The 25,328-nt window shown below is 38.4% G+C and overlaps 1 protein-coding gene across 12 annotated transcripts in view; it reads left to right on the plus strand.

Moving 5' to 3' along the window:
* Nucleotides 1–24,303, plus strand: part of rbm47 (RNA binding motif protein 47) — a 45,604-nt gene extending 21,301 nt beyond the window's left edge. For 6 of the 12 annotated variants that reach the window (XM_041784791.1, XM_041784787.1, XM_041784792.1 and 3 more), the window contains 6 exons: nt 13,381–14,248; nt 14,350–14,677; nt 15,104–15,127; nt 15,600–15,809; nt 18,717–18,913; nt 21,315–24,303. In XM_041784791.1, the coding sequence (XP_041640725.1) occupies nt 13,412–14,248; nt 14,350–14,677; nt 15,104–15,127; nt 15,600–15,809; nt 18,717–18,913; nt 21,315–21,566 (1,848 nt within the window). In that variant the 5' untranslated portion in view covers nt 13,381–13,411 and the 3' untranslated portion in view covers nt 21,567–24,303. Of the gene's footprint in view, nt 1–8,576; nt 8,630–13,380; nt 14,249–14,349; nt 14,678–15,103; nt 15,128–15,599; nt 15,810–18,716; nt 18,914–21,314 lie in introns of those variants that run through there. The other 6 variants (XM_041784789.1, XM_041784793.1, XM_041784797.1 and 3 more) reach the window with 6 other exon arrangements.
* Nucleotides 24,304–25,328: the final 1,025 nt, after the last annotated feature.

Genomic DNA, 25,328 nt, shown 5'->3' on the forward strand with positions numbered 1-25,328 from the left:
ATACACTCTTTGAAATGAAACAGTGGAGAATGATTAGAGAAAAAGGTCTGTTGGTCCAGCCTAAAACTTTATAAACTTATTTGTACGAATGGCAAAAACGTGCAGTCTATGTATGCTGATATTCACACCCAAAATATCAACTCAAATATCAACAGAAATTTTGATATCTGCCGATACTGATATCAGGCCGATATTGTGCATCCCTGATTTAAGATGTTAAATATTTGGAAAAATTTGAGTTGTGATTTCTCATTAGGAGGTGGCCAGTTGAGAACTGCATCTGTTCTGACTGAATACATATCACAGTTTCAGTACCAGTATACTTATTGAGTTAAAATGTAAATTTGCATCTCCTTTTACTTGATCATTGCAAATGTTTGAAATGGCCGTGTTTTGAGTTGACAAATATGAAAGTCCTGAAGTCAGGGGGGCTCTCAGAGTAAATGAACTGGAATCATCCCTCAGCGTTGAAGTTGGGGTGGGTCGACGGCGGTCACTTACACACTCCTGATGACCTTAAATTCTTCAGGCCAGTTTCAATCCAAGGGGCTTTGTAGCGCTGAGGGAGGCCTGAGTAGCTCTCTGCTTTAGCCTCATTTGCTCCTCTACATCTGATTTTTCTCCTCTTCAAACCCCCACACACTTTCTCTCCCTCTTCCTCACCCTTCTTCTTCTTCTCCCCCAAGCCCGTCAGCTTGCCCTCCTCTCCACACTTTCCTCATTTCCCCTCCCTCCCTGCCGCTCTCCTTTGAGCTCGAGTGAACCAGAGGAATGAAGGTGACAGGTACATGGATGGGAGAGGAGAGAAAGGGGAGGAAAGTTACAAAAGACAGAGGTGGTCAGGATCAAAGAATAGGGTTGTAAGATTTTAGAAATAGATTATATCCTAATTATGTCAAAATTTGATTTAGGAAGCTCTTAATTAACAGGTAATTGATCCAGGACTTATTCTATTTTATTGAAGATGCTTCAGGAGTCAAAGCTATAAATCTGCTGCATGAAAAAAAAAACAAACCACTGAAAATGTAGAAGTGACTAAAGTAGTAAAGAAGTGGACTGACAGAAGAAATGGAAGTGTGTAAAGACTTTTAGGTTTCATTTTAAGTGAACACTGACATAAAGCAAAACCTGCTTCTCATAAGGTTGTTTATCTAATAATCTAGCAGAACAACATAGCATTTATAACAACTGTGTTTCTGGACAACCCCTGACAAACAGGTATGGTTTATGAAACAGCAAGCCAGTTTTACTTGTAAGGTGTTAAAATGAGAAGTACTTTCTGAATCAGTTGCTACCGCTTATGTCCAGGCAACAAGCAAAAGTTCCTTACCCCACTGGCTGACATCTGAACTTACTACTTACAATACAGGCTTTATTTTTTAAATTTTACAAGATGTTTGTATTGACATGTCTGATAATGTGGCTTAAATATTTGGAAATACTTATCTGTCAATTGGAGAACTTAAACAAGGACAACTGCACAAAGATGGAATAAAAAAGTCAAACACAATTAAAAATAACACAATATAAAGAACAATATACACAAAATTTACATTAAAAATCAATCCAGAGCTCATACTGAAATGGAAATGAATACTATGCAATACACACTGAAATGTAAAGATGTGAAAATGAGCAGGAATAGAGCAAGAAGAGCAAAAAAGGGCTAAAAAAGAAGATCTTAATTTTAGATAAAATTATATTATATTTTATTATTATTATATTATTATTATATAAATAATAATATAATAATAATATAATATTATTATATTATTATTATATAAATATTTTTTTAAGTTTAAAAAGATGTCAATTTACAAGAAAAAAACTTGAAATCTTCTACCTTTAAAGCTGTTAATTTATGTAAACCAAAACTTGGATTTTTTGAGGTTATAAAGTTGATAGCTGATTGCTGAATTCTGGTAGAAAATCAGATCATATGAAGTTGTTTTCCTGCAGCTGAGAGCCTAATCAAAGAGCACTTCTTACTAGGACTGAGCTCTAAGGACGTATCTCAGAATCATCACATTATCATTGTCATCTGAACGTTTGAAAGAGATGTTTCTGAAAACTGGGATCATCCAACAATCAGTTTGGTTTCTCATGAATTTTTGACTTAGCAATGTCGTGAATTTGGGATTTTAAAATATTGAAACTTTCAAGATTATAATGTCAAAATGTACGATGTTTACAACGGTTTTTCTTGTAGATATACAACTTTACCTCAAAAATTTCATATTTTTCTCAAAAATTCGCTATTCCTTTTATTTTTTAAATCTTTTATGGTGGCCCTGCACTGTTATGTTTGTAATCATGATTTTTAAAAAATATATGTACATCTCATTTTGACAACCTCAGAGCAGACATGACCCGCACCCTGTCTGCTTATTCCTGCTTAGTCTGTGCCCTGAGATCATTGGCACCCCCAGATTTGCCAGACTCCAGGTTGAAAACCACTGCTCTAAAAATTATTCACCATTCATAATTCATCATTTTTAAAAAATTGTTGTTATGCCCTCTTTTGTTATCAAAGCTCTATGTATTCATCTGTTATCTATTCCACTTGTCCTCTTCGGGGTTGCTGGAGTTGATCCCAGCTGTCATTGAACAAAAGGCAGGGTTACACCCTGGACCAATCATTAGCCAATCACAGAGCTGAGATATGAAAAAAAAAACAAAAACAACCAGGCATGCTCACATTCACACCAATTTAGACTCACCATCTAACCTTAAAAACATGTCTATGGAGTGCAGGAGAACATGAAAACTCCACATAGAAAGGCCCAACTGGGATTCAAACTAGAAACTGTCTTGCACCACCATGCAACAATTAAAGAAGCTGTTCCCGTAAATGTCATGAAAGAACTGTGATAAATTAGGCTGGGAGTAGGGAACTGTAGCTACAAGTAGAGAAAAACTCGCTGGTATTTTACGACCAAGTTATTGATCAGTTATTCAAGAAGTATGCAGGAAATGAATAAGGAAAGCAGTTATGTTTTCTGTTGTTTTTTAGTTTTATAATAATGAAAACTGTGCTTAAGTGTGTAGTCGCATTGTTTAAAGATGTAAGGAAAATAGCAGATATCTGAGGACACGAGGACAGCACAACTTCCCTCACTGTGATATAACTCCTCATCCTGCTGAGGTCTGCGTGCTGACAGTAGAGTTCTGTGAACCGCAGCATGAGGACATCATGCTTTCTGAAGGGTCAGACACAGTTCTCACTTCTCCTCTCTCAGATTCAAGGTTTCACCTGATTGTGGCCGTTTGTTGCAGCTGACTAATAAAGTACATGAGCGAAACACACAGCGTTTGACTGGGATTCTTTTTAGGCCAAATTATCCTCTTTCTGATAAATTAGGCTTTAAATCACAAGGTTATGAGTCATCAAATAGTATTTCTCTGACACAGGTTGTATCAGCGGCCTAGTTGGAGTTACAAAAATCCTGTTGTAAGTTGTATTTTTATACGAGTCAAGTAGTTTGTTGGTTTAGTCTGAGAGGAACGTCTTCCTGGAAAGAACAGTGTGAGATTAAACAGTGTGGTGTACTCCTAAAGGTCGTATCGCTCTGCAGAAGTGAACAGCAGGACCTCTTGTCTTGTGACACGCTACTTATTGACTTATATGGATGACTTGTAATAATAGATGGCAGCCAAACAGGCTCGCACTAAGATACTGATTACCAGCATGGCTTTATCACTGACTTTATTCCTGCTTATTCACATTTTTTGACTATGTGGCTGATTATAGTGTTTATGTGTGCCTGGTGTGACCCTGGACTTAAAGGAACCAGTTTTTCTCAGACAACAAGGTCGTTTAACAGCGCTCTATTGTGATTTCTCCTGTAAATCAGAAGTGTGTGTGTTCCTTAAAATACATTAAAGGTGATTTACAATCTGCATGTTATGATTTAGGGATATAATGGCTCTGCACATCTCCACTGTTTACTTCCTGTTTTGAATTGAAAGCAGTGTTCATTAAAACTGGAGCTCCATGTGATGCATTTACAGTAAACTGACGTTTTGGTTTCACTATTAATTTCTCTCAGTAATGGAGAAAAGCTGTTAATCGAGCCTTCCCTGGTTTGCACTGTGAGCTACTTGCAAACCATTCTGGGACCACTTGCAGCACGAAACATAAATGACTTTTTTTAACAGATTTTCTCCCTTATTATGAGAAACTCCCCAAATGCTTATGAAATGGTTTTAATGACTGGACTGGACCCCAAATAGATGAATATTTGACCATTTGTAGGGTTTCATTAGACTCCTTATCAATCAATCTTTGTTTATTTAGCCCCACTTCAGCTTCCCTCAGTCATACTGATACTCATACACCATGAGATTTAATCCCACCTAATCCACCTTAAACCAAGACTGAATTGTAAATCGTTTGAAAGCCTTATTCTAAAATGTTCTCATCCAATTTAGTTTACCACCCTCCTGGTCCTTACTGAGTTTTTATCTGAATTCTCAGAATTCCTTTCTAACTTAGTCCTTAGCACAAATAAATTAATTATTGTAGGAGACTTCAGCATCCACAAGAGTTTTAAAAAAGATAAACTTAGCTTTGCTTTCATGTCATTATCAAATTATATTTGCTACTCACCTCTTTAACCACACCTTAAGATCAATAATTAAGCATTGTTTCCCAGAGAGTCCCTTTTTATCGGATAATTTCCTGATTCCTTTCAATATCCCCTTGTTAGATCTTACTCCACAACATTGAACCGTATTCTTTAGAAGCTTAACTGAGCGCTGTAGCTAAATTTAAGGAAGCTATCCCTGCTGCTTTAGATTTAGTATTTTAATGTAATCCATTTGATAGCTCTAATATTAGCGTCAGTCCTTCTTAGCTCTCAGATTCACAGAAAATCACCCTCGACTTAGTTGCTCCCCTAAAACAGAGGACACTGAAACTACAGAGATGAGTTCCTTGGTTCATGTCAGAAACTCATCTTCTTAAAGGTGCAGTGTGTAAAATTGGGATTATTAACCACATCTGACAGTCAGATTCTAGATTTCATTGCCCACTTCTAGTAGTAACTGTGGCTATCATTGGTATTAAGGAAAAAATGCTGTGGTGCTGTAGAAACATGCAAAATGCCAATATTCAAGATGGAGGGGCCCTTCCTATATGAAAAAGGCTTACAGGCCTTACCAGGTTTGTTCTGCTAAATGCTACCAAGCTAAATATTACACACTGCACTTTCAAGCAAATGGGACGAAAATTTGATAGAATGTGGTGCTCCGGTAAGTGAGAAGAATTGTACTTTGGCAGCATAGTCATAAAAAGGCGTCATTCCATTTCAGCTCTATGGCTGTGCTAATAAAGCCATAAAAATACTCCTCTCTGTATTTTTTGTTGGTATGTTGGATGCACACTACTCTGAAGTGAAAAAAAAAAGATTCAAAGTGAATCAAATACATCAAATTTTACAGCAGTCTGTTGCTAACAATATCGCCAACCCTGACAATGCAAAAATTCTTGTTGTTTTAATAATATTTGTAAGAAACAGATATACAACTGTTTTAATAATATACTTAGACTTATAATACATAGTATTTGTTTTTATAAATTCATTTTAAATCAATGTTTATTATTTACTTTTGAGCATTAATGTCGATATTGAGACAGGACAGTCGATACTGTCAGAGGAGACGGAGTGAGGAATGATGTGGTAAAGGACCCACAGATGTAATCTCAGGCTGCTTCTGTACAAGGGCACCCCAAATTAATCAGTAAATGATGCTCTTTGTGCTTAATCACAGTGATGGTTTGACCCAGTTTGGTCTTTAAATGTTATTCATTGACAAAGATAACGATGTGGGAGGTCATCCTCATTATCTAACATATTTTATTTCTTCTTTTTCAGTTTTATCCTTAAAAAATGAGCAAACAATATCCAAAAATTCATATTAAACTTAAAGATGCAGATTTCTTTATTCATTTATTTTGTGTCTGACAAATGATTCAGAGAACATGCGTAATGATTAAGTGATGACGGACAGTCAATGTTTTGCCTCTATCTTGCGTTTTTTCGTGTTGGCTTCAAAGATTAACTGTTGACCTGATGGAGCTGCTGTGCGCTCACTGGAACACCTGACCCCTCTGAAAGGTATCTGGGTCCTGATTGGCTCTCACTAATGACTGACAGTTAATCTTTGATTTAGATTGACCCTTTGGATAAAAGAATGGCCATGATCCGTGATCCTGCTCGCCAAAATTTGCACTTTTAATGCTCTGGCACACAGACATAATGATAAAAAATGCACACACCTTTTCATGCATGTTTAAACACCCACACCTTTAGAGAAACACCTTTTTCCTGTTATTGTATGGTATTTGTGTTGGACTTACTAATCATTTAGAAAGTAATATTGCTGGTTGACTACACTTCACATATATCTTTCTATCAGGTGCACTTTAATCTCCTCTCTTTGCTTTAGTCATCACTCTCAGGTCTTTATGCTAAAAAGACTTTCTTCTCTGCTGTTTACTCAGTCGTTAAGGAGTATGGCTGGTTTCAATAGCAGCTGAAACTCAGCGTACTGCTGACCACACACTGTGACTTTCATCTCTCTCTCCCTCTCACCCCGTCTGCTCTCTCTGTCCCTCACTCCCTCCTTTCTGAGCATTTGGGGGGGGGGTGTATATTTCAGCCAGATATTTTCTTAGCAGATTTTGTTCTCTTGCGTGGCTATTCTTCCTCTCAGTCGTCTCTCTATCTGCTCTCTTGACTGCCCAGGAAGGTGTGTGTTGTTTGCTTAAGTTAAGCCATGCTAGGAACATGTTCGCCGTTGTTATGTACCAACAGAAAACAAGAGCGCATGCCCGACTATACTCACACCACACACTCGTAGTCTTGTGCTGACATGACATAAATCACTCTTGTGGTAACTCAGAGGAAGATTCTCCCAGAGACAACAACATGAGGAAGTTTACAGACCCCTGTCTGAACGTTTCCTGACTTTTTTTTTCTATGATTTCTGCAACTCTAAGCAGAAACTCCTTCAAACCCACAGAACTACTTCTCCCATCAGCCCTCTCTTCTACTCTCCTTTAGGAATAGTAGATTAGCACTGCAGCTTCTTTGTTGTATTGAGAAAAGTTTAAAGAAGACAAATATTGTGCATGATACTAATACAGACAAATCCAAGTGTGACATATTACAGAAGAGGTGGAGTAACAGTTTCATACTGTCAAAGGGTTTTGTTATGGTGGTTTCAACCTAGCGATCTGGCCCCTTGAAGGGCCATAGTAAAAATCTGGGAGATCTTTCATAAGGTATCTATTCCAAATTTCTAGTATTGGAGGGTTTAACCTAAAGAAATAGTATATATTTTCCTTCTTACTGGGTATTGATTTCCATTGTTTTGGCAGTTTCTTCGTAGCTGTGTTTAGCTCTTTTACAATTTTCTTTTTTCACCATGCAGAAATGTTGTCCAGTTTAGATAAAACAGCTGCTGTAGCTACATCCGGGTGTTCCCCTGGCAGCCATTGTTTTCTGGCTTGCACTGCAACTATAGCCTCCTCCTCATTATCATAAACAACACAAATTGTCATTGCTCTCAATGATGCTTTTTTACTTCACTGTATGTTACCTTTTTATGTGCAGAATTATGGATTTCTGAGGGATAAAAGATGCTATAAAGCCTGGTCTGTGCTGCAGCTTTACAGTAAAGCAGTCGCTTGCAGTGATTGATGGTGGCAGCTGGACTTGTGGTCACGACAGTGCATGTCTCTGAATGTAACTGTGGTAACTGGTCACTTTGAGATTCAAAACAGGTCTCAAAAGTGTGTTTTATACACCTGGTTTAATGGTAAATAAGACCAACCAAGGAGTTTTTAAGGGACGTTATTCTCACAGGAGATTCTGACATGTCAAAGACAATGGAAATGGGGCATGGGACCTCAGACATGGACTGATTTTTCAAGTGAGAAATGAGAAACAGTATTTAAATGTTTCTGATTAATCCTATCAGGCCAAAGCCTCCTATGTCCAAAAATCACCACTTTTCAGTGCATGTAAGAAAACTCTGAATTTTTAAAAGCATCTTTTTTACACTTTTTATTGCTTTAAATCTTGTAAATCCACAGACAGGTGACTGAAAACACTGATTTTTTTAAAGAAAAAAAAGGAAAAAGGAGATATGAGATTTTGGCCCAACACCAGCGATTTTTTTCTAAATAGAGGTCCCTGCAGCCACAGCTGTTGGATAAAATAAATGGGCCCAAAAGAATAAGTTAATACCCAGGTCATGTGTATGTACGTAATGTTTACGTAATGTTTAGAAATTTTACTTTATAATGAACTGAATCAAGTTGTACATTTTTTATGTTTTTGTATTTGACTTAGAAGGAAACTTGCCACTGAAGTTCTTGTAGGATCCACCCCTGGACCTACACACTCACTTAAAGTACCTGTTTTAGCTCCACCCTCCTCACTTCTACTGTTTGCGGCCTTGGCTCAGTGTGTGTGTGTGTGTTTGTGTGTCCGTCTGTGTGTGTGTGTGCAGAGGAGGCCGGCCTCCATGCTCAGTGCCCTGCTGTACCTGTCTCTCATGGAGGTGGAGTAACACTCCCAAAGCAGGCGGCCAAGCAGCGGAGCGCTGTGAAGCAATAGGGGTAGCTATCCTCCCAACTGACCGCTGTGTGCTTCTCCTTCCTCTTCTCCTCCTCACCAACATCCCATCTGCTCCGATATCCTGCTTAGGATTTCTGCTTTGTATCACTCTCACTTCCCTCTCTCTCTTTCTGTGTTTCTTAAGTTTCCTGTAAAGATTTTACAACTTTAAACTTATTTTAAAGCTTTTGTTGTCTTAGAATTTGTTTCAGTTTCCGAGCCAAGCTGGAATACTTTATGTATGACTCAGCTGATGTAACAGTGTGTGCATGGATTGTGTGCTGTAGGGTGTTTGTACCTGCTGTTGTTTCAGTGATCCTCTTCTGCTGCCTTGTGACCCTGTTGTTAGGAGCTGCTGGGTTAAAGCTGTGAGTCAATCATCTCCACGTGTGTGCATGTGTGTATACAGCTAAGATGGCGACGTCTTTGGGCCTTTTTCTTTCAGAACCCTGATCTGTGTCACTCAGGATAGAGCAGCAAACTAAAGGGTGCTTTGTTTCCTGCAGTTTACTTTGTTTCATAATCTTAGTTTTCAAACTTGTGAATAAAATCTGCAAATGCCCCTGGGAACGAAAAGTTAGCAGTTTTGGTTTTATATCAGGTCAGAGACAGAAAGCAGTAAGTTCTTCTTTCTAGCTGTGAGGAACTCAAATGCTTTCATGTGCTCTAAGGAAAATTGCTCAATCTGAGCGTATGGTATAAAGTGGAGGACACCTGTAAAAGCTTTTTGGCCTGATCATAAAGCAATTCAGCCCCCAATAACCTGCTGTTAATACGTAGAGAATCAGGTGCTTCTATCAATCATAAACACAGTGTAATGGGTAATCTCCTCAGCTCTGGAACTGGAACACTTTAACCTGGCAGGTTGGCACTGCTACCAATAAAAAATCCTTGTTTTTTAACTTCCTGTAGATCCAGCCCCCCTCCTCCTCCTGTGCTGAGTTCATAACCTTTGGCCAGGTGAGCTCTGTGTCTGGACTCTGCACACCTGTGTACATTATGTTTTACCTAATTGCTGCTTTTTGTTCCTGCTCCTGCAAGAACGAGGTAAAATCAGGATAGTCCAATCACGCGTGAGCTGTCATCGTTTTGGATTTGTATTTGTAAATCTTTATGCCCTCTGTGAGCAAAGGCTGCGATTTGTGTTCTTCCTGGTTAATCATTTACCTGGTGCTGCCTCAGGTTTCATGCTTTCTCACACGCACGTAAACACACACACAAATTACATACCTCTGTGTATAGCACTGGAGTTTTTGCCTATTTGCAAGTGAATTAGCTCCCGTCTCTTCATTTTCTTTATTCTAAATCATGTTGCATTCATTTCTGAAAGTCTTATGTATATTTAAAGAGTAAAAATGAACATTAGTACATCTGATGTGAAGACACTAAAACACACTGTGAGTGCATTCCACCACCAGGGGGATCTCAATCAAAACAACTGACCTGCAGGAGACTTTTGACAGATTTTCTCTCTCACTATGCAAAATTCAACCATGTGTTAAGCTGTGTAGTTAAAACACCTGATGGAGTACTGTGTTTTGTTGAGCAGGTGCCTGAATTTATAATAATAATTGAGAGAGGGAGAGGAACAGAGCTAAAGCAGCACACCTCTACATTGTAAGACCCAACGGTTGAAGGCTATTGAAAAAAGACTTGTGTTAACTTAAAAATCCAAAATTGCTATTTTAGCTCTAGTTTCTTTGTTGATAAAGCATATTTTTAAGTCTAAGTAAACTGTACTCAATTGTCAAAAGTATTTCTGTCAAATAATCTGACAATCATTTCTTAATCAGAAATCCAAAATGACACTTTTGCACCCACTCAGATTGAGAAGTCCTGTTTGTGGGGACAGACTTAAACATAGCATGGACAATGCCCTGAACTCTTTGGAAGAGCACATTCTGGGACAGAGTGCACCTTTTAGTCTTTGTTACTTGTAGTCAACCAAACATGTGAAAGATATAAGGTCAAATTGCAGACATTTAAATGATATGTTTCAACTTGAGCCAAGTTTACTCAAAACTTAATTTCCACTACTTTGACGTATTCAGTTACAACAAATGTTCTGAGCATTTTTCAACCTGTTAGGTTTTACAGTGTCCATGGTTTGGAGAGCCTATAATGTCATGAGGCCAGGAGTGGGGGCATGGATTGCATTACACAGCTACTTGGACAATAGAATATTTATAGTCCATTACAAGTAGTGCATGAATGAGATACAGCAGCAGAACAGCAACTTCCTGAAGCAGTTCATGGCTTTTTATGTGGAGGTCTTTGAGACAAAATCCAGCATGTTCAAATCAACAAGAAACATCTGATTATGGCATCTGTCATGGCTGTTGCTGTGACAAATCATGTCTTGGTACAACTCTAAAAATTACAGAAACATTTGAAAATATTTGAGGTACTGTAGTACTCAACTAAACATCACATCTAACAGGAATTTTTTTTTTTATTAGTGTACAAGGACAGATTATGACAGCCTATTAGAGTTTCACTTCTGACCCACTGTGTGCTGTGATTTCCTAAAAGAAAAAAGGAAGACCTCAGCACAACCATGATCAGCTCTGAGGAAGTTTTGAATACCTCCAAGCGGTCAAAAGCAGGAAATATGTTACCCCACACTGAGACTGAACAGTGAACATTTCATTTTTCCAACAGGCAAATTTTCTCTTTAACGACAACTGCAAAAGTCTTGACCTCACAGAGTGTCACATGGCTTCTTTTTTATCACTAAGCAGAACTCCCAGAGTGAATATTGTCCTCCCTTTGTCATCAGTGTGGCTAGATAAGGCTGATAAGAGACTGAGTCATGTTAGCACTTCACACAATGGAAGGAACAGAGGGAGGGCTTGTCGAGCGACATAGAAACAAGTTAGAAAAAAGGTTGTTCTAATTCAGGAGTGTATGAGTGTTTTTTTAAAATGGTGAATCTCATAATGGATGTCCCCAACACTTTGTATTTCCATCTAACCTCTTGCTAAGTGGACCTGGCTGCATGCAGCAGCAAAGAGAGAGTATGTTTTCTTTAAGCTCCTGCTTTGACCTTAAAAAACATATGTAGAATAAGGGATGCATGGTATTGTTGACATGATATAGGTATCAGCAGATAATAGATTAAAAGTAAATTTCTGCTAATGCAGCCGATATATCGACCTAACATATTGGCATTAATAGGTGTGCATTTCAAAGAAAATTACTTTTCTAAAGTCACAAGAAAATTCAAGGAAATGGACAGGGATGTATAGTGGATCTATGTTTGTTACCTGGGTGCTGACACTTGTTGGAAATGAACTTTCAAGGGCTAAATGAATTAGCGTTTAGCATTGTTAGAGGGTTAAAACCAGGTCACATAAAATATTAGATTTTTTTCTTTTGGAAATATTGATTGAATATTTGAAATACAATTAATACAACAATACAAATAAGATGTTTATCTGGAATTGTCAGGTGAATATGTCCTATTATAAGTTTAATGATGCAATTTTTCTTTACAAGAAGTAAGGCATAAAGTTGCCTCACTTTGAGTTTTCTAAAGAGACCGTGGCATGTCTGCTCACCCTTTCATCAAACATGTATTTTTTTTTAACTGTCTCAATGGCTTCTGCATTTACTTTTCTCTGTGAAGAATGTGTGAGCCAGATTTCAGGTAATCCTAGCTCCCTTCAGCCCTTTGCAAGTAAACAGGTGTATGCACTCGTCTGGGATATTGGGTCATATGAGTGTATGTTTCCATGGTTTCCTGGCTTAGCAGTATTTTTACCTTTATAGACTGCTTTACCTATCTCCATGAAAGTCCATGCAGTCTAATGACTCATAAACAAACATGCTGGCTACCTAACTACCTTTTTATCTAGAGGCTATTTTCTGCAGCCTATTACATGATGTTCAGTCCTGCAAGTATTTTGCTCTGGGTCCACTTTGATTGGTTGCTTCATGTTGTACACTGTGTGGAGATTTGGGGATTTAAATTGCTGTGGATTTTTCCATTGTGAATGCAGGCAGTGTTGGAAAATAACAGAGTAAGAGGTTTATGCTTGGGAAGCCGATTTCTGATTGTTCTCTGTTCCTTTTATAGTGCTGCAGCCCTTAATGAAGTGGCACACAGAAAAAAAGTCACACAGACACACACACAGTCCAGAAGCTGAATGTACACGCTGTGTAAGATTAAGTTCAACACCCTCTTGTGGTGAGCGTATGTGTGCGACAGAATAACGGTTATGTTAGATTAATGAACGTAGCTTTTTGTTACAGAACCAAGTCAACGGGGTCGTATTTTTCGCTCAAAATTCCTCATATAGCTTAACTCTCATTCACTTCAGACTCACACACACTCACATATCATGAGCATGTGACCTAGTCATACCCAGTGAACCTTGAGCTGAAGGTTTCAGGGTTTACAGCCCTTCATTCTCTCTGATAGGGGGCCAGAGGTCAGCAAAGGATCTGAAGAACTCAACAAAACAAGGTTGTAAAACCACTGATAGGGATTGGTGCCATGGATTTATAGATGTTGTATGTTCTTGTATTTTTCAGGTCACACAGTGTGCCTTGTTTGGTTTGTTAGGCAGGTAATCTTGCAGATAATTGTTCTTGCAGATCGATTATCATTTTATGTTAACTGTCAACCATAATAGGGAGTTCTTTGTCAATTTCTGAGCTTTCTAATGTTTTCTTTTGTTTCCTAGATAGCAGCTGTGAATGATAAACTGTGTTGCAATTTGGTAAATCTATTTCTCTTTGCTTTCATCAGGCTCCAGATCTGATTAGATGGTTCTGTCAGAATGACAGCTGAAGACCCAGCTTCTTCCTCAGCCATGAGCAATAACGTCGCCCCCTCCAAACCCTCCAAACCCTCTGGTGCCTCCCACCACCCTCTTCATGGACAGATCAACGTCCCTGAAGGCGTTGCAGGTGCTCACAATGAGGCTGCACTGGTGGCCCTGATGGAGCGAACCGGCTACAGTATGGTCCAGGAAAATGGTCAACGTAAATATGGCCCTCCTCCTGGCTGGAACGCTCCCTCTCCACCACGAGGGTGTGAAATCTTTGTGGGGAAGATCCCACGGGACGTTTATGAGGATGAGCTGGTCCCCGTGTTTGAGTCTGTGGGACGCATCTACGAGATGCGGCTAATGATGGACTTTGATGGGAAGAACAGAGGGTACGCATTTGTTATGTACACAGAAAAGCACGAGGCTAAGAGGGCAGTTCGTGAGCTCAACAACTATGAAGTACGGCCTGGGCGGCTGCTGGGGGTCTGCTCCTCTGTGGACAACTGCCGGCTTTTCATTGGTGGCATTCCCAAGACCAAAAAACGTGAGGAGATCCTTGAGGAGGTCTCCAAGGTGACGGAAGGGGTGCTAGACGTCATAGTTTATGCCAGTGCAGCTGACAAGATGAAGAATCGAGGCTTTGCCTTTGTAGAGTATGAGTCGCACCGTGCAGCTGCCATGGCTCGCAGGAAGTTGATGCCTGGACGCATTCAGCTTTGGGGCCACCAGATAGCTGTGGACTGGGCTGAACCAGAGATTGATGTGGATGAAGATGTTATGGAGACAGTTAAAATCCTGTATGTGAGGAATCTTATGATGGAGACCAGTGAGGAGACAATCAGACAGGTAGGACTGGCTGGGTCTAACATTTGCATGCATTTTTACATTGGAGAAGAAGAGCTATTAAAACCAACCATTTTTGACTAATCATTGTCTCTGTCATTCAGGTGTTCAGCCAGTGGAATCCCGGATGTGTTGAGCGTGTGAAGAAAATCCGGGATTATGCCTTCGTTCATTTTACCTCCCGGGATGATGCCGTTTTGGCCATGGACCACCTCAATGGCACAGAGGTGGAAGGATCCTGCATCGAGGTTACTCTTGCCAAGCCAGTTGACAAAGAGCAGTACTCCCGCCAGAAGGCCTCCAAGGGGGCCACGGCCACTCCAGAAGCTACTCAGCAGAACTACGTTTACCAGTGTGATCCCTACACATTGGCCTATTACGGTTATCCCTACAACACCCTCATTGGACCCAACAGGGACTACTTCGTCAAAGGTTAGAACTTATTCTTTCTCCTTTTCTTCTAAGAATGATAAGTTGTTTCCTTATCTTATCACTGTAACCACTGGTTGTATTAAGTTATTGTCCTGCTAAGCACTTACTTATAAGATATTGTTGGAAAATGATGAAAATCTTATAGATCGAAACCTTTGATTTGTAAATGGACACAATGACAAGGATGACAGTAATCAAATCTTTGATGACTGCAGTCTATTTAAAAAGAGCTTTAAGATATAAACTGATGATGGTTTGTTGGATTGAAATCAGTGAGTTGTTAAAAGGCCAAGACAAAACAAGGTGATGGACCAATGAATGCTAATCCTGTTACCTTTGATGATTGATTACATTTGGTCTTTGGGTGGTAGCAGGAGAATCTATTGGACTTTCAACAATCATTGTGTTTTGGTTTTCTCTCCAAAGGATCCCCAATGATACAGAACAATGGTAATCTCTCACATCCTTATTCCTACTTATTTCTTCAATGAACAATGAGCTTCCTTGCCATGTGACAAACTATACATTTTCTAACACCATTCTTTTCCTGCTGCACTGTCACCTCCCATTTCATGCTGGGTTATTACAGAGATCACAAAATACTTTGGAATTTGTAGGAATATCATTCGAAAGTGTCCTGAACTACAAATTTCAGAGTCATTCTAAAGAGTAGGGCCAAACCTGACCTACTCATAGACTTGGATATTGTTGAGAAATCTCCAATAAAAACTGCATTTAATAAGCAGTTTTCACCTTTAATTCAATCTAATCTAGTGGCTGCCCTAGTCCTGATATCTTCAGGGAAACTAAAAGAAAAAAGTAACAAACCCATCATATATTCCCATTTTAACCAAACTCTTAGAATAAGTTCCCCTTTTGCCCAGCCAACAGTCACCATATTATACTTTAATTGTATTTTAAGCAGGTACTGTGCGAGGCCGTGGTCGTGCAGCTGCAGGTAACCGTACCCCTGGACCACGGGGGTCTTACCTGGGGGGTTATTCTGCTGGTCGTGGCATCTACAGCCGCTACCATGAGGGCAAGACCAAGCAGCCTGAAAAGCCCTATGAGCTGATGCCCAGTCTGGAGCTCGCTGCCTCCGTCAACCCTGTTGGCATCAAACCTGGCACAAGTCAGTGAGATAGATTTATCCATCCGTATTGTTGCCCATCTCCAAAGCCTTTACTAACCCTTCAAGCTCATAATTTCTCTTTATTTCTCTGACTGGTCTGATGAACATTTTGCAAATAAATTATAAAGATGGGTGTTACTGGATGGTCAGGTGCAAAAGGACTTGCTCTTCATGGTGTTAAATAATGACACCGCGCATCTGTCCTTTCTAGCATGACCAGAAAGTTACAGCCATGTTTCCATCTCATCCTTACCTTCTCTTCCTGACTATAAATTTATTTACCTGGTGTTCAAACTTAAAACATTGCTGTGATTCAAGAAACAAAGGAACAAATCATGCTGGAAAGTATTTGATCTGCCACTATAGTGTTTCTGCCAAAAGCAGAGCTTTAAGTCGAACATACAGTTGACTTTAGGCAAATTGAGCAACACTTTTTTGTTTGAGAGTGGGGGTTGTGGGATGCACCATCCATCAGTGTAACATACAGTAAAATCGGGAATATAAGTAATCCTGGTCTGTTTTTTTAAATTCTGCCAAGGGGGAAAAGGTTTAAACCTCCCTCTTGTGTGAAGTTTTCCATTTTATTTGGCAAGGTCGAACAGCTTCTGTGTAGCAGTGTTGCTCTTACAGTGTTATATGTTTTAACTGTATGGAGTTTGCGCATCTACTAGCTATAATACAGTAGTTGAGCTCTAAGGCTGTGGTGATGCTGTGAGACAGATTCATAACCCCCAAGTTGTTCTGCCTTTGGAATGTTTCAGTCAGGCCAGCACTCAACAAGGTTTATTTACTCAATGGTATACTTCCTGTTTTCTTTAAAATGCACTATTATCCTAACAAGAGGGAAAAGCAGTTCAAAAGTGGCATACATCCCCACTGGTATGGTTTGTGTCATTATATATTCCAGCATATTATGAGCATGAGTAGCCCTTTGTAAGAGACAATGATGGGGTGAATTCCCAATCATATTAGATATCATGCAACTTGTGACGGTGGCAGCTGCACACACTTGCGGTAATGATGTCCTGTGTCTCAGCACTTACTGCTATACAAGGCGCCTTGGTATATAAGCTGCAGCCAATTTTTTAGATTAAAAATATGTATTAGTGATTATTATCATCATGACATCAGTATTGGCAGATATTAAAATTTCTGTCAATATTTACAAACAATATTTTGGCTATTAAAATCTACCCGTATCAGCTTTAAATATTGGCTGTATGAACAAATAAGTTAATGGATCTTGAGGTGAGACCAACAGACCTACATCGGGTGAAGTCTTTTTTTTTTAATTTATCATCATTCCTCATCATTCATTAATTTGTTTATCCTCAGATTTTAAATTTTGTGTTTTAAGGACTGAACTTTAATGTCTGAACTACACTGAAATAGCATTATCGGCTAAAATTGATTTGTAAATATTGAAAATTAGTAAATATCCAATATCATGCATCCCTAGAACTAAAAGTGCAGTTTAGACTTTAGCATAGGCATAGGATACTACCATCCCAGTTGGTAGACATCACCCATATGTAAATAATTTGGTATGAACTGATGCCAATACTGGATTAATATCAATTTAATTCTTGCATGTGGTACACCTAACTACTATTTCAGAGATAAGTGTATTTTTATCAGACAGAGGAAGTCCCCTTTTGGACAAACTGAACTGTTTAAGTGGTGAAACATGAAAGAAAATGTTGGTATTGTGGTGCTCTCCTATAAAAGATGTTATTAGCTATCAGGCTAATTGCCTAAATGATGTTAAACATCAGTATCGGCCCAGATTTTTACAAATGGTGCATCTCTACTATCAACTCCCAAGTTTTTAAAGAACAATGTTGAACTCTGTTGTAAAGTTTTCCAGTTTTTACTGAAAAAGTGAGTGAAAAATCTAATCAAACTACTGACAAAGTCATTAAACTTTGTTTTTGTCAAAATAGCTGCTTTACTCTTATAGGGTTAGAGAGAGTGGGTCAAGGACAGAGTTGAAATGCATTAAAAATGTGCAAACATATGATATTTTTCTTCCCTTTTCTCACGTGTTCTGGTGACTCTTGTCATCACAAGAATAATACCAGTGTTAGGTTGTAGGTCAAAACATTGATTCGAATGAAGGGAAAAACAAATGTTCTTTGGGCCATAACAAAAGAGAAACTACATCACAAAAACTATTTCTATGTTTATTTAGGTCTAACATATTTGATCTAAATTACAGTTGTGTGTTTTTATGTAGAAAAGGAGAAATTAAAACTATAGAACAGCAAAGAAGAGATGAATACACTGGTATTATTCTTTAATCTTCAAGTGATTACTACCAGCCCTCCATATTGCTTGTTGGTGTATCTGATCTATCACTACGTGTCTTTACGACAAATGTCATGTATTTGATGATCAAAAGTCTGCTCTGTCAAGTTTCTAGAACCACTGACCCCAATCTGGGGCTCGGTGGAATCACAGGATCACCACCCGATTGAAAAGACTTTTGTCCATCTGAAACAATGACTGACGTTGTGTTTCTCCCTGTGGTTGTGTGTGTGTAGACGCATGTGTGTGGGTGTGAGTAAGTGTTGGAGGTTAATCAGCTTTTGAGCACCATCATAATCCAAATCACACCCAAACGCCAACTTTTGTCATTAATTTATTTTTCCTTCTTTTCTAAATTGTTTCTTTTAACCTTTTCCTGCCGTAGTTTTTCCCTTACTGCACCGACTGTCATCTCCTTTCACACATTTACTCTACTCTCCAGAATTGCATATGCCTGTTTCTTTTGGGAATGGGGGCATGCATGTATTTCTTTAATGCTTTGATTTTAGAATCTGTGAATGCAGTCTCTTCACAGACTCTGTTGCCTTTAAAGTTCGCTCTGTTATCCGAGCTCTCATTCTTGTGTCTCTTTTCATGCAGTGGCATTGCCGACTCTGAGTGGGCAGTACCCAGTGTTCAGTGCGGCTCCTGCAGCCAAACTGATGGAGGAGGGGAAGGTGCACACGGTAGAGCATCTTATTAACCCTTTGGCCATTCAGCACCCTGAACACACTACTGCTACTGCTGCTGCTGCCGCCACTGTCCTGCCTGCAGTCTCCACCCCTCCACCATTTCAGGTGAGTATTAGGACAACGTTTTATGTTTCACGGATGCACAAACATGTTTGAGTTTGATTCATACCCACAAAGATGTAATCAGCTCCATTTGATGACGTGACGGTTGACAATTCCTGCACTTTATAATTAAAAAAAAAAGATTTCGGTGTAATTGTTCCTCCTAAGACCCTGTATGTACAAATGAGGACATTATATCTTGGCTTTTCCAGAACTAAGTAATCATTTCTGCCATTAGGATTTTGATACAATTTGTCCAGAATGTCCACTGAAGTTTAAATAATTTGCTTGGAATGTTGGGGTAATCTGCTATAAAATCTTGTGGGAAATTTCATGGAAATTGGGGAATTTGGTTGGAAATTTTAAAACATATTTATGAAAACTTATGGATATGTTTGTATATTTTGAAGACTTTCACTGGAATTTTTTGGGGGGTTTTTGGGGGCTATTTTCATATGAATTTGGGAAATTTGTTTGGATGTTTGGCAGAATTTAGACTTTTTCTGACAATTTCATGATAACATTTTTTGGGAATTTGATTTTAATTGGTGGCGATTCACTTTGAATTTTTAGTTATTTACATGAAAATTTGGAAAATATATTTGTAATTTTTATACATTTTGGGTAATTTGATTGGGAATTTTGTGCAGATCCTTGAACTTATTGAGAACTGTCATTTAAATTTCAGAAAATTTGTTTAAGGGAATTTCCATCATTTTCATTGAATCTCGGGGGATGTATTTGAGAAGCAATGTTAGGGCGATTTTGCTGTGAAATTTTCAGGAATTTACATTAAAATTTAAGGGATTTTAAAGTTTCACTGAGACATTTGGGGAAAATTTTATTACATTTTGGTATATTTTCAATGGGAGACATTAAAAATATGCTTGGGAACTTCCACAGAAGTTTTTGGTAATGTTTTTTTGACATTTAAGGGAATTTGTGTGAATTTGGAAAGGGAAATTTGAGGACATTATTTTGTTCAAAACAAATTCCTGTTCAAAGACGAGGCTGAGATTTTAAACTGTTAAGGTACAACTAATGCAGAGAAACTAAAAAACCCATTCCAAACAAAAGCTCAGGTCTCTAGTGGCTTTAGATAGATAAAAAAAAAACAATTAAAATGTGTATATATTAATACATTTAGAATACAAAAATTAGAAAGCTAGAGACTGTAGAAAATAAAAAATATTACTATTACTGCTACTACTACTAATAATACTCAAATACCAGGGGGTGAAAGCTCTGATATCAAATAAGAGATGTGAGGATATAGAGACAATAAAAGTCAAAATGAGGTATAAAATACAGAACAGAGTAGTGTAAACATAAAAGCTTTGAGATTAAATTAGGATATTGTGGAAGAAGAAGAAAATTTAAAAGAGAGAAAATTGACCAAAAGAGACAGGAGAGTAAAAAAAGAAGATTATATCACATAAAGCAAGTATATAAAAATGAGTTTTTAAGAAAGGAAATTAAGATTAAACATACTCTACATACTCTACGTACCCCTAGCACAGACCGCAAATAGGCGCATTGCTTAGTGGATACCAGTGCAGAGTAAAATTCACTCGTCCAAAACTTTCCCTTAACAATCTGTGTGGTTCATGCATTTCTGAAGGGCATATTTTACAATGAAAAAAGTAAATAAAGATGTATTTATGAGGACAGCTACAAAGGCATCAAGACTTTTGTGTGCTTTAGGATCACTACCTGTGTATGGAAACACACCTCTCTCTGCAAGTTTCCCTGTGAGTGCATTCTAGGTGACTCAACTCATTTAAAAGAAAATAACATTTGTGTTTAAGTAGGATGATTTTAATTTTCACTTCCTGTTCCTTTAAAAGCTCTTAAATACTCCACTTAGTGTGAATAGAGGTACTTCCACTGACCACTGTAATGAGTGATGCCATAGTAGTCATGTGTCTGTAAAAGGTCAGTATTGTAAAAAGTCATATTTCAAGATCAAAAAATTCCAATGGAAAATTTCTTATTGTATTGAAATTCTGGTAATAGTTCACCCAGTAACACTCAATGCACATTTAAAGCCTGATCTTGTTTCCTGGGTTGACTTAGGCAAAATATTATAACAATACCATACAGTTTCTAGAAAAAAGAAAGATCCCCATGAAGCTAAGCCTTTGTTCTAAAAAAAACAACAGTTTTAGAAACTCTTACAAGCTAAAGCCACTGTAGTGTGCAGTTTTAATATTATGTGACATGAAGTGTTTGCATTCTCTGAGCTTGATGTAGAAGTTTTCAAGGTAAGAACACCTCACAACTGAAAGCCTTTATCGAATGAATTTACAGCGAATGTACTGGATGTACTCTGGGCTGGTCACTGAGGACAAGCTTTAGAAATAATCATACTCTAATCCTCCTTCGCTTTTTCTTCTGTTCACAGGGCCGTCCAATCACTCCTGTCTATGCCATGGCCCACAATGTACAGCGTATCCCTGCGGCTGGCGGTCTGTACGGAGCCGGATACGTCCCCATTGCAAACTACGCCGCCAACACAGCAGCGCTGGCCGCTTTGCAGAAGAACGCAGCGGTGGCGGCTGCAGCATACGGAGGATACACAGGCTATGCTGTGCCACAGGCCTTCCCAGCCACAGCCTTCCAGCTTCCCATCCATGACGTCTACCAGACGTATTGATAGTGGGGGTCAGACGACACAAAACAACACAGTTTCTCTACCTGTGACTGAACCACTGCAACATGTGTTTATCCCATCATACAGAAACATCACCTGAACTTGCAAGCATTAAAGAACCTCCAAAGGAACGCCATTTGAAGCTTATGTCTTTCTACGGGCCTCAACACATCATGGACCTAAAGCCACTGTGTGACCTTGTGAAGCGGGCTCTGTGCTCTAGCTCTGTGTTTTTACTAGAAACAGTGACGCTGCACACAGAGGATGGCCCATTTAAAACAAGCATAACTCACAGTAATGACACCATCTCTATCTTTTTCTCTTACTGTGTCTCTGACCCCTGCCACCTTGTTGCAATGGCAACGGAAACACTGAAGGTACACTCGAGTATTTATGAAGAGAAGATAGATATTTAATGTTTTATTCTTTGTAGTTTTATCTTTGAATGGGATGGTCTTGTTTCTCTCGACCAGACCTCTATGCCCTGTCTTTAAAATGTTGTTGAAGTTTAGACAGAAAGAAAGAAAATATAATTGAAAAAGTACAACTGGAACTACTGACATAAGAGGAAACCACTGAAGAAAAAACTGCTTTTGGATACTCTAATGTGTTGTTTTTCATGAATATATAGTTTTTAGCCAACTCTACACACTGTAGGTGATGCTGTCCGTCCATGCTGGTTGAATGTGTACTCTTCAAACATGCCTGTTTGGTACTTTGTGGTTCATTGACTTTTTTGTGTTTTGGTTGTTTCAAATGAAGGTTTTAAGTGATTTCTTTTTCATTTGCTTTTGACTAGTTTGCTTGTTTTTACTCCTTCTTTTACTTTTGGAGGATTTTTTCTTGAAGCAAACTTGCCAGCTAAGTGATATAATTGTGAAAGATTCCTTACAAGACAAAGAAAACTGGAGAGCTTTTATTTTGAAATGATGGGCAGCATGGTTTATCTACACAACACCATGTACTCTGAGATGTTTCCCATACTGAGAAAATGTGCTGACAGGGGACTAAGACTGAACAGATGTTAGTTAATTTTTCTCATCATGTTTATCTTTATTGTTTATTTTTTGTTTCTGAGGTGAACAAATACGGACAGAAAAAAAGAGACATTTGGAAAATGGACTGGAGCCACTTAAAGCGCTCCTTTTTCTGCCAAAAACAGACCTAAAACTCCCTCCTGTGTGCCTGACAACAGTGCCTTACATTGACATGTGCTAACCTTTGCTTTAAACTTTGCCAAGGACTTTTTTCTACATTTGTTTCCCCTATGATCCAGATTGGTGGTATTACTGTATTGAGACAAGCAGTATTCAGTCTCAGCGCTACCTCTGTCCTATAGTCTCCTGCAGTAACGCTCTCTACGTCCGCCTCCTCTTTATTTCTCGTCCTCCAAACTGTGCTTGACCAAGGTGCACTTAAATGTATTTATAAAAGGCAAGAGTTTGCAACTTTCAGATGAAGAGATTTGAAATACTGAGTTTGAATTTGTGTGTTTCACTGTCAATATGTGTGCGCTTTTTCTTTGTGGATAAGGCATCAAAGTTAAAAAATAACCCTGATGAATGTTTAGGAGGCACTTTTTTAACTCTGCAGTGTGTTGGAAACAGGTGTAATGTTTGACTGGGAATAACTGGAGCAATACCTCAAGCTGGAATAAACAAGTAGCCATGCAACACACAAGTATAGTGGTTGCAGCAACAGCCATCTTTATACAAGACCAGGCAGAATATCTGTACCGCTGGCTCGTAGTTTTAAACTTTTTCAATCATTCGGTCATTCTTGTGCTCTAAAGAAGAACTTATTTGCTCATTTCCCGCCATCTTCTCTTAGATTTTACCAGCAAAACAACACGGTGACTTCTATATGTACAGCATGGATTTTGTTCTGAGATAACAGGTATGGTGGTGGCTTTTTTTCAGACCAAGAAACTAAAAGAAAAGATCAACTTTTCCCATAAAAAAAGAAAAGTTGGCCTAAGTCTCATATCACTCCGTCTTCTCCATCAGCTGCTTCTCTCCGTTTTGAAACTGGAGCTAGAAAACAAACTGCTGATGACTGCTTTTATTATTTTCTCAAATGACAATAAGGATATATTTAATATATGCATTACATGTGTTGTCTATGAAGTGAGAAGAAGAGGTATAATATATTCTTAAATATAAGACTTCTGTATTTACACCTTGTTTAGGGATAAAGTCAGAGTAACAAAAGTAGAAAACAGTTTTTTTTCTTTTGCCAAAGTGTCCAATAGTTTTTAAAAAAGTCAAGGGTATTGTGTTTTTGTTGTATGTAATATTCTTTTTGCTGTTTTTGAACTGGATTTGGTGTTCTGAGTGGGATTGCAATGGCTTTTTTAAAATCAGTTTAAACAGAAAGATCCAAACTGGCCCTTGAGCTGTTAGCATTTCAACATTGCATGTCAGTTTTTTAAACTATCGCAGTAGACAGCCATCAAGTCTTGTACCACCTTCCACTCAAAACACCTGCTTGACTTTCTCTTGCCTGCATTTCAGCCACACTATGGACATTTGTGACAGTAGTGTGGTGCTTTATGTCTAGTTTAACATAGGTTTTAACCATTTAAACTCTTCCTAGTGTGTGCCTTATTGCCAAGATGTGCCCTTTGCTATGCCTTTGTAGACCGATGCAGACTGTTTTCTATCTGAAGGTTTATAAAAAAAAAAGCTTGTTCTGTATTGTTATATTTATAGCGATAAAGTAGATAAATAAAGCATTTTTAAAAGGATGTGATTTATTCGTTGATTTTGTGTCAAATAAGGAAAAACTCTTTTGAGTTTCATCCAGCCTTAGTTGTGGGTTTAACTATAAAACAGTGTGATGAGTGCAGTATGAGTGAGATTTCTTAATGTCAAAGATTTTGGCATAAACTCCAGTGAATGGAAACCCACGTTTGACCTCATACATCAGCAACTATTAGGTAATGTGTCACATGCAGCAAGGAGGGAGAGCCAAGTGTTTTATAAACTTATGAGACAGGTTAACTCTACTCCAGAAACATGTCAAACCTCAGAAAAGGAGTTGAGGGAGCTTTTGAGATCATAAGTAGCCTTATTTGTTTAGGACAGTTTGTGCATTAGGGGAATGGTATGCAGTGTTTTACACGGGATTTTACATTTAAGTGTGAATTAGAATTGTTCTTAAAAGCCAGGTGACTGACTTCAGTTTTACACTTCCAACATAGCAGGCCTGCCCACAGAATTGGCTAGGCCCCTGAAATACTCAGTAAATGGGCCCTCCACAGGTATGATTCACTGATGTCATTGAATGTGTGTTGGACCAGTAGCATTATTTTACATTTAAAATACTGCCATTTTCACCACTTTTTGCCCACTTCTACCCCTTTTCCCCACTTTTAACCTTTATTCACCACTTTTTTTTGCAGCTCTTTGATGTTACTCAATCATTTTTCTAATTTGTTTTCTGGCTCTATGACATCTGAAATTACTTGCCAAATGGTTAAGTTCAATTAAAAAAAGTTAACTCTGCTTTAAGAAAAGGAGTTTATGGCTGTGAAAGTGTTATATTTTATTACAGCATAAATATATCATATTCTTTTCTTGTTGCTTTGGTAAGAGTGGTTATTATCCAGGTTAAGAATAGAATATGGTTATCACAGATTAACTTTTCAATGGACTACGGTTTTCCTGACCACCATGGGCCCCAGAAAACTCGCCCTTAGTCCCTGCTTATGGGCAACCTTGACTCAGTTACTAGAAGACTTAAATAGACAGTGTACTTACAGAA

This window comes from Cheilinus undulatus, linkage group 4, assembly GCF_018320785.1.
Source record: "Cheilinus undulatus linkage group 4, ASM1832078v1, whole genome shotgun sequence".
Taxonomy (NCBI): Eukaryota; Metazoa; Chordata; class Actinopteri; order Labriformes; family Labridae; genus Cheilinus; species Cheilinus undulatus.